Raw genomic sequence first — 10,548 nt, 5'->3', positions numbered from 1 at the left:
CATCTTTACTAAAAATTTAAAAATTAGTCACACATGGTGGCATGCACTTGTAGTCCGAGCTACTGGGGAGGCTGAGGTAGAAGGATCATTTGAGCCCAGGAGTTCAAGGCTGCAGTGAACTCTGATTGTGCCAGTGTACTCCAACCTGGGTGACACAGTGAGAATCTGTTTACAAAAGAAAAAAAAGATTGAAGTACTGATACATGATAAATGTGAATGAACTGTGAAAATATTACATGAAGTAAAAGAAGCCAGACACAAAATGTCACATATTGTATGACTCCATTTACATGAAATATCTAGAATAGATAAATCCATAGAGACAATGTAGATTGGTGGTTGCCAAGGGCCAGTGGAGAAGAAAATAATGGGTACAGGGATGCCTTTTTGGGTGATGAAATCATGTTGGAACTAGATAGAGGTGATGGGCGCAGAACATTTTGAATGTACTAAATGCCACTGAACTGTTCACTTTAAAAGGTTAATTTTGTTATATGAATCTCACCTCAATTTTTAAAATCTATATATCTACATTTATATATATTACATGTTATATATAGAAACTGGCCTTAGGGCACATAATATGGTAATAGTCTTGCTGACTGGTAGAATTATAGATTTTTGTTTTCTTATTTATTTTGTTTCAATAATATAAGTTTCATTCATAATAAGGGCAACCGATTTTTCAAAAGTTATAGTCATGTGTAGCATATTGCATCTTGCTTCTACTTCCGGAAGATCAGGCTACATCCTAGGCAGCATCTATTATTGCAGTGATTACCAGCCCTTTGGAATCAGATGGCCTACAACTTTCTACATGACTGGGAACATTTTTGTTTGGTTTGGTTTGACTCAGTTCAGAAATGTTTTGTCTAAGTAAATCAAAGGAGAAAGCCAGAGAAGAACCTCAGTGATGGCAGAATGTACTGGATATCCCCGCATAGCAAAAATTGTAGCCATAGCAGGAGAACCCAGGCCTGGAAGTGAGGGGCAATGAGGAAGCTTTCCAGCCTCTTTGTTGCTGTCCTTAAGGGAAGGGGAAAGAGCTCACATCTTTTTTGCACCTATTGTGAGCCTGGCACTGCTAGAGTGTTTTGATACTGCCATTTGTCCTTGAGCAAGCCTCCGAATCCCTACGGGCCTCTGTCCACTACTCTGTAAAAATGCACAGATTAGACTACAGTAGCCCTTAGAGGCCCTTTGCCTCTAATGTGCTGGGACCCTACACTAGTGCTATGCCTTATTCTGTCCCTCCCTGAAAAGAGGCTCTCTGGTCAGCCTCTCTGCTTCTGAACCTAAGTGTGCCTAGCCCCATTCTGTGTGTCCAAGCCCCAGCCAGGCTGATTCCAGATGGCAGAGCGAGGCCTGGGGAAGTGGGGCTTGGGGTCTAGGGGTGGGGAAGCTGCAATATCTTTGCTCTGAGTAGCCTCCAAGTTTTTACTGTTCATCTCTTCCAGGGATTACAGTGGCACCTGAGGCTGTGGCAACTGAGCATCTTGTTTTTCTTTATCTTTAGGAGCACTCTCTCACACTCAACAGATCCTTATTTTATTTTAGGGCTTTTTATTCTCTTACTTGGTTATGTTCAGATCACTTCATAAAATAAGCTCTAATTGAAACCCAATAAACAAAACTAGGGTACAGTCAACACCTGTGAAGAGGAGGAAAAAAACCCAGAAAGCAAAAGCTAACAAACAAAATATGGTAAAGCCTCTATTGAGAGATTCTATGTAATTCTAAGGACCTAAGTTTAATTTCACTTTAAGCATGTAAATACAATTTCGTTTATAAGCACATTCAGAGTATGTCCTTTGCCATAAAGTATCATCTCCAGCAAGGAACTGGTGAACCATTTCCATTTAAGGCAAATCCTCAGAATCCATTCTGCCTTTCCAAATACCTGTCTCCCAATGGCTAGTATCCGGGCCACACATTTTGCCTTTCGCTACACCTTACTGAACGACTTGCTTTTCCAAAACTGTTGGCTGCAGCTTCTGTAAGATTGATATACAATCTTTGATAGAAAAGACCCTCCCCAGAATAAAACAAACCAAAAAACTACCACATATTTCCATTTAGGAAAGAGTATATCAAAATGGGAAAGAACCTCCTCATTTTCACACAGTGGATTACTTATTTAGTTACTGCAGTAACTTGAGAGAAGTAGTTTAGCAGTTTAGGCCGGACACTGTGGCTCACGCTTCTAATCTCAGCAACAGGGCTGAGGGAGGGAGGGAGGATAGTTTGAGGCTGGGAGTTTGAGAAATAGTTTAGCAGTTTAAATAAAGCAGTGGCTTGTCCTAAGAGTCTTTCAGTTGACTCTGCCTGTGTTTCTTATTCTGGTCAGGTAGCTCTGGACAAATGACAGTATTTCAGTATTTTAATTTCTCGTTTTTAAAAATTGAGTCATAGAGCCAAAGAAAAACCAGTAAAAATCTTGATTAATTGCAAAATCATTGTTAAAATGTTTCACAGCATAAATACAGCTTTTGTGGGTGGGGGGCAATTTATCAACATCTTCCAAAATGTTAAATGCAAATGTCTTTTGACTCAGCAGTTCTACTTTTGAGGTATCTGAAGACCCACACATGCCTGAGAGAAATGGACAGATGTTCAGTGCAGTACTGTTAAACAGCGAAAAATAGGAAACAATCTAAATGTCCATCAGTAAGGGAATGAGAAAAAGTATTACGGATCATATACAAGTGAGATCGAAAGAAGGAAAATTATATATTACAGAGCACCATACTGTGGAATGTCACGTGACTGAATTATGTGACTAAAGAGAACAATCAACATGAGTACATAATTTACAGGGATCTCTCTAATCCCTTTTCCACTTTTTAAAATGGTATTTAGTATATTCACAAAATTATGTATTTTTAGTAGACAAGGTCTCACTATGTTGCCCAGGCTAGTGTCAAACTCCTGGCCTCAAGTGATCCTCCCACCTCGGCCTCCCAAAGTGCTGGGATTATAAGTGTGAGCCATTGTGCCTGGCTTTCCACTGATTTTTCTATTTGTGGATTCCAGAGTCTGCATACGCTTGCCCACCATTGCTCATGCTCACTTACAGGTTTATTCATATTACTGCAGATTTTATTCCTACTTCCTTTTCAGTGGATGCCCAATAAATTTAACTATTTAAACTAGGCACAGTGGTGTGTCCCTATAATCCCAGCTACTTGAGAAGCTGAGGCGGGAGGATTATTTGAGCAGATTCGGAGACCAACCTGGACAACATAGAAATTCTGTGTAAACTCTCATGTCAAAATAAGTAAAAATTCAACTAATTAGAAGGTCCAAACCAATCGACATACCTAAAGTCATCTAGCATTTCTTCCTGGTAGAGATTATTATCTGTCTTAGACTGAAACTCCCTGGAAGACAAGCATTACATGTTCTGGAGCGTGGCATATTATAGTTTTTGTCATTCCATGTTGTATGGCATTTCCTTCATGATGTATTGTGAGCAATTCTAGAACAGAGCAACATTTTGCCTCATTAATCTGGGAGCAACGTGGCGCAGACCCAGGGAATTTCCCAAGTTATGGCAAGTGTTAGCACTGCCTTGGTATTAAAAGAGGACAAGAAAACGAACCACCTTCCATCTTTTGCTGGATAGCCAAATGAAATCACTTTCTGGCTTTAATCTAGTTTTAATAGGCATTTCAAGGGCCATTTGAAAGTGACACAAAGCACAAATACGAAAAAGAAATTCAAATATCACACTCTCTAATAAAACAGCCTAATCACTTTAGCAAGTTAATTCTAAGACTTAAGCTGTGTACAGTGTGTGCAAATTTGCAGATACCTTACCATCATATTCAAGTGTCTTACTGGTACTGAAAGCTATCAGACCCTTTCATGAGGCGTGTTGTACCAAGCAGACTTAAATGTGAACTTTCATCAAGAACCCTTTCAGGAGGCATATTGTACCAAGCACAACTAAATGTGAACTTTCATCAAGGACTATGTGATGTCAAGCAAGGTAGTACCCATGTATTTCATTCAAAAACCACTGTTGTCTCTCCTGTGGTTTTCAGCACAGTTAAATCCTACAATGTCTGAGCACAGGTTACAATTCCTTAGGTAGTAAGGGAAATACTTGTTGAATGGCAGTTTTTGTGTTACATGGGCACTTTCCCTATCTTTATCATTTAACCGTTACTCCTGGGGTACACAGGACACACAAATTTCATTTTTCAGATTTCACTTTAAGAAAATTATTAATAAATACAGCAAACATTAACAACACTGTGATGGGACGATCATCAGAACTAATGATAACTAATCAGCAATAGCTCTCAACCTTTGCACAGCAAAGTTAGGAAATTTGACTCGTTCATCAATATGCCATATGCCTCTTTAAAATGCAAAAAAACTAAGATTTATACATCTTAGTTCATTAGTTTTAAAAAGCATCTTCATTTTAAAAGTTGGCCCAATTAATTATAGATTGTTTAGTCTTTTCTTAATGTCAACAAAGTCTTTAAACCCCACAGCACTGTAACTATCTTGGCATTAAAATAGTTTCTATACACTTTCTTAAAAAAATCATCTTCAGTTACAGGGTTTTACACTTAATTATCCAAATTGCCTCCTATTTCCATTTACTTGAGTTTTAGCCATCCAACTTCTAGGGGCTACTGTTGGAACACCAAACCAAAGTCTACTAATCTTCAGATCGAAGAGGGTTTGTGTCCATTTTCTGAAGATCTGTGGTCAAGAATAAACCCTAAAAAACTGTTCCCATTCTCAACATCTTAAAAAAATGGTAGTTGTCATGACATACCTACTAAAGTTACAAAGTCTCCTTGAGCCAGAATTCATTTTAAACCGATCAGAATTACTAATGTTGACAATGGTTATTTCTATACAGTAGAAACTTCCATTTAAATCAGATTGACTCATTTGTTCCTCTTAAAAATCTGATGTTGACACAATTGCAGCCTATCACTAACCCTGCTTTTCACTTGCATGTATCTTTTTAAAAATTGTGTTTAAATCATTCTGAAAGTAAAACTAGTTTTTCCTCATTTATATATAGCACCGAGTACTTGCAATGTTTGACAAAACCTTTTATCAGCCCATTAACCTATTTATAAGCATAAAATGAGTATTTTTAAAGGGAAACTTTGCCATCCCTTAAACTTATTTAAAAGGTACTAAGAGGTATTATTAGAAACAAGGTTTAAAAATATGTAACAAAATCTTAAATTCTTAAGTGAAAGCCATTTAACTAATATTTAAAACCTCTGCAATTATTAGTTTATTAGTATCATCCAGGACTCAGATGTTCAGTATTCCTCCTGAAATTACATAAACAAATGCAAATGGAAAGAATCCAAGTCAAAATTATATAACAAAACAGCACTCCATCACAAAAGCGTGTAAAATTACAAGAACGCTATTTTAAAATACTGGCACTTTAAGAAAACGATAATCTCGAAAACCACAAAATTGCCAAATTGTTCCCTAAACTGCTAAGCAGATAATGACTAATGAGTTTGTTTTGTAAAGAAAAATCATTCAAATAAATTGAATAATTCATACTGAGATGTAAAGTTTAAGTGTCTTCTTTCCTATCTACTTGGATTTATAAAGGGGCAAACCATAATATAGGAAAATATACCCTATTTTGAATGTGGCATCTTCATAGCTGGCCCAATTAATTAAAAATACTTGTAATGGAAAGTCTCGTTTCCTGAGCAGTCCATATTGAGATAAATGGGAAAAGACATCTGTAGCCAGCATTTTCGTAGTCTTCACTGAGACTAATGTCAACAAAAAATTTAATATGGCAGTCTTGTATTTTAAGCTCACGCTTTTGGGGATACATTCTCAGGTCTTCTTTAATGTGGGAACTGCAAAATATAACTGCCATTACATGGTAATGGGAGTTAAAGAATAGAGTCCTCATGTAAAGGTTAGAACATACTTTTCTATTAGTCCTTCAAGGACAGACTTTCAAAATGTTTGATTCTAATAATCCCATGCTTTGAGTAGACTGATTACTCTTCAGTTTGTAAATGTAAGTGGGCTATGTGAAATTTCTTAACTGATCAAGATTTTTGATGTTCAGTTATGGATGAAAACTATCTCAACTTAACTTTACCCCCATTATGGTATGCAGGGTGTGTAGACAAAAGCTTTTTATTAGCTAACTATATGAAAGGATAAACACTGTAATAATTCATGTGATTCAAAATGGGCAAAAGCAAGAGACTAGCTTCCCCTCAAGAAGAAAAATTTCAGACCTATGAAAAGGACAACAATACTAATAAAAAAAATTGTATTTACTTAGAAGCATTCAGAATGTCAACAAAACAGCTGCAACTTTTTTTTTTTTTTTTGCAATTACAGAGTGGTATTCAGTTAACAGAACAACAATTATTTCGTATAAGCTGCATCAGAGACAACTGAAGATGAAAAAACTACCATCCCCATATATAACTAATTTGTGCTGTGCACCAACAAGAACCTGCTTTAAATTTCCATGCCAATTTACAACCCCCATACTGTACCAGGCAAGGTTAGTGGCTATTGAAAATACCACCAGGACAGGGCTATCTAAAGACACATTCGGTAGTGTGTTAACTATACAAAAAAAGACACTGTACAGTTTAAAAACAAATCTTACACAGCCTTACATTTCAATTTTTTTCTTTAAAAGGAGTGAGTTGTGTACAGGGGGGTTAAATGCTTTATAGACAAGAAAAAAAAACTGCGCTAGAACCAACTTATTCATCATCATCATCTTCTTCTTCATCTTCATCTTCTTCATCTTCCTCCTCCTCCTCATCCTCTTCATCTTCCTCATCTTCCTCCTCTTCCTTCTTTTTCTTGCTTTTTTCAGCCTTGACAACTCCCTTTTTTGCTGCATCAGGCTTTCCTTTAGCTCGATATGCAGCAATATCCTTCCAAAGCAAAGGGAGGACAAAACAGTAGGGAAGAAAAAAACATTAAGGGAAGAAATAGAACATGACAGAACTTTATGGAAGAAATCAAGATTCTAGTTATACCAAAATATCACGTATCTGTAGATCCACTGCAACTTCAGAAATAAGTAGAACTTCAATAAATGAACATAAAAATACGAGATTATAACAATCTATAACTCATGAAATGGCATAGTCTAATATTTGCAAAGTTATGCCTCATTGAGGTGCAATTATGTACCACATCCTAACTCTATTAAAACCAGAATGTAGAGACTTTGATTAAAGGGTAGACACTGCCACCTTCTGAATGCAAAAAAGCACTCTACAAGTTTACACTGTCAGACCCTAATCCTTAGTAGAAAATGTTGTCTTAGGAAAAAAAAAAAGTAATTTCTCAATAACCATGCAATTAGGAGGTTAAGAAACATCTAGAAATAAACACTTCTCAGAATGACTAAAGAAGCTGAAAATTAAGTATTTAATATTTCAATTTACTTAACTATAAGAGTTACAGATTTCCTTAATCTTATTAATTTATTGGACAGAGCAGCAGACTTAAAATTTAACTTAGTGATGTTGTGGTTTTTTGAATACCTAAAGGAAAGGAACATAAATGTTTCAGCATATGATTAAGAAAAACATAGCCTATATTACTTTGTCTAGCTTATTTTTGTACTGTATGCCAAGCCATTTGAAAATACTCATTTTTGACCTGAAGTGACTATCAACATTTTCATAAACTTCAAGATACTGGGGAATAACAAAACCAACTTAAATGTACACAGCCTTTGTCTGAGTCTAATTATATTTAGTCAAAAAAACCAATTTATTTGGTCCTCTGTATTCTCTGAAGGATGAGAAAAGACTTGTATCACAGCATACTTAATGTAGCTGTTACACTAAAAACTTATTACACCTCAAACTAAGTACAATCATACAACATCTGGCATACTTGTCATCATTTTACCAAGCAAACCCACACTTCTTACCTTTTCGTATTTTTCCTTCAGCTTCGCAGCCTTCTTTTCATAAGGCTGCTTGTCATCTGCAGCAGTGTTATTCCACATCTCTCCCAGTTTCTTCGCAACATCACCAATGGACAGGCCAGGATGTTCTCCTTTGATTTTTGGGCGATACTCAGAGCAGAACAGGAAGAAGGCCGAACTAAAAAAAAAAAAAAAAATTAAATTTAGGATTTTAAGTTAACAGACCACGAAAACAAATAGTACCAAGTGTACACTGCATTGCTATTTAAAGCTGCCTGTGAATTTCTGTGATGCACTGGACAGGGTGCAAATACTGTAACATGCTAATATCCTTCACAACCAAAGCTTAATTTACAACTATTTAATTTATACTAGCTAGAGCCCCAGATGAACATTCTACAATTACACTATTTCAGAGAGACAGTATTTTTCAAGAAATAAAAGGACCAAAGGAGATACACTGGGCAAAGGAGACCAAGTGTCTAATTCAAATGCTCTGGTAGCACTCCCACCCAACAGGAATTTTATACTATTTAAATATAACCAGTATGAACAAGTATTAGCTAAGAAACTTTGTACACTTACACCCTAAACTGACAAAGTAGCTTGCTAAATAAATTTCTCTCAGATTCTACTGTAAAACGTGTCTGGGAAGTAAAAACAGGCAAGATACTCACGGAGGCCTCTTGGGTGCATTGGGATCCTTGAACTTCTTTTTTGTCTCCCCTTTGGGAGGGATATAGGTTTTCATTTCTCTTTCATAACGGGCCTTGTCCGCCTTTGCCATATCTTCAAATTTTCCTTTCTCTTTAGCAGACATGGTCTACAAAATAATTATTTGTAAGTTTAAGTTGTAAAATTTAAGTAAATTATTCTCAAAACCAATGTCTTTTGCCATGTAACAGTGTGACACTATGAGAGCGCCAACTAGACTTTTTTTTGCATCCTCAATTGGAAATTGTCTTTTAATTACCTTGTTAGCATGTTTTAAGCCCTCTTACCTTCCACCTCTCTGAGCACTTCTTAGAAAACTCTGAGAAGTTGACTGAAGCATCTGGGTGCTTCTTCTTATGCTCCTCCCGACAAGTTTGCACAAAAAATGCATATGATGACATTTTGCCTCTCGGCTTCTTAGGATCTCCTTTGCCCATGTTTAGTTATTTTCTAAAAAAAAAAATAAATTTATTTGATGTTAGCAATAAAATTATGACACATAAGAGCTTAAAGTACTTAGGAAGGGAATGAAAACCAAATACTGGTTATTTAACACAGTAGTGACATCAACCTCCGTGAAATCAGGCAAGAATATGGCCGAGAGATTAAATTCCTTGAAGGGGCTATGCCAAGTAAAAACAAAATAAAAACGGTCCTTCAGGGCGATCTTAAGAAGTCTAGACACAAAGATATACCCATACAGTATTCCCTATCTATCCGCCTGAGTCTGCTCTGAATGAGTAACTGGTCACTTAAACGATTTTAAAATCTGGAACACCATTTTAAACCAACCAAACCAAAGGTCAGAAAACATGCTGCCAATTCGTGGATTTGCACTACTAAGTAGGGAACAAACAAGGGCCTAAGCGAGTCGACTCTTCCTAATTAAGGACCTTTAAAACAAAAAATCACCGTGCACCGAAAGTTTTCAAAAACACCCTCTTTGCATAAAACTTTGCTCCGAAGAGGGAGCTGCAGCCAGCTCCGGTGCTCGGAACCCGGCTGGAGGGTGGCGGTGCCACCGCGAGGCAGCCTCGTTTCCTATCGGTTTGGCCCTGAGATGTATTTCTGTTCTGACTAAACACGTCCGGTCTGAAGTTTCTCCGAGTAAACAAGGATGAGGGACAAAAGCCACTCCTGCTCGTGGCTCGGTGGCCCCCTCCCCCAACTCGGGGAGTATCTTTTGGAGCCGTGAAAGTTGGGGTGCCTCCCTCGCGGGGCGAGCCCCCCGCCCCCAGAACTTCACCGGTGGCCGCGCGGCCAACGCGAGGGGACGCGGCCCGGCTCCCAGGCCCGAGGCCGCCACGTGCACCCGGCAGGCGCCGCAGGCCCGCGCCGCCGCCGCCGCCCCCATTTTGTCAGGCTCCGCGCAGGGAGAAGCCCCGCTCGAAATGGGGGCTGGCTCCGCCCGCGGCCGCCGGGGCCGGCGCGCACGGAATGGCCGCTGCGCGTCTTCCCCGCCTGCGCCGCCGCCGCCGCCGCGAGGGCGAGCGCGAGCGAGAATATGGCTCCTTCCCTTTGTGTGTGTGTGTGTGTGTGTGTGTGAGTGTGAGTGCGAGGGTGCGGGCGCGGCGGCGGGCGGGGTGCGCGCCGCGCTCTGGCGCACACACTCGGCCATTACGGCCGGGGGAGGGGCGGGGGGCGCGCGGCCGGGCCCTCCCCTCCGCGCCGCTCCCCTCCCCCCGCCGCGGTGGGGGGCGCCCGAGGGCCCACCCGCCCGCCACTCCCCGTCTCCCTCCGCGCGGGCCGCGCGCCCCGCCGCCCCCGCACGGGGAACGCGGGGCTGTGAAAAGAGAGAGGAAAAAAAAAGTTGCCTCGGAACTGCTGCGCCCAGCTCCCCCGCCCGCCCGCCCGCCTTGTTTTCTCTCCAGCCAGCAGCGCCGGGCCCGAGTCAGCCATGTTCC

The 10,548-nt window shown here is 39.7% G+C and overlaps 1 protein-coding gene across 1 annotated transcript in view; it reads right to left on the bottom strand.

Annotated features, from left to right (window-relative positions):
- Positions 1-5,248: 5,248 nt before the first annotated feature.
- HMGB1 (high mobility group box 1) overlaps positions 5,249-10,548 on the bottom strand; it is a 6,139-nt gene continuing 839 nt past the window's right edge. Inside the window, exons 2-5 of the mRNA XM_026454235.2 lie at positions 8,932-9,094; positions 8,608-8,753; positions 7,934-8,108; positions 5,249-6,920 (exon numbers count right to left, since the gene is read on the bottom strand). Coding sequence (XP_026310020.1) covers positions 6,744-6,920; positions 7,934-8,108; positions 8,608-8,753; positions 8,932-9,081 — 648 coding nt within the window. The 5' untranslated portion in view covers positions 9,082-9,094 and the 3' untranslated portion in view covers positions 5,249-6,743. The remainder of the gene's footprint in view (positions 6,921-7,933; positions 8,109-8,607; positions 8,754-8,931; positions 9,095-10,548) is intronic.

This window comes from Piliocolobus tephrosceles, chromosome X, assembly GCF_002776525.5.
Source record: "Piliocolobus tephrosceles isolate RC106 chromosome X, ASM277652v3, whole genome shotgun sequence".
NCBI lineage: Eukaryota > Metazoa > Chordata > Mammalia > Primates > Cercopithecidae > Piliocolobus > Piliocolobus tephrosceles.
The sequence above is the reverse complement of the archived record's forward strand: the minus strand, read 5'-3'. Positions and strand labels throughout refer to the sequence as shown.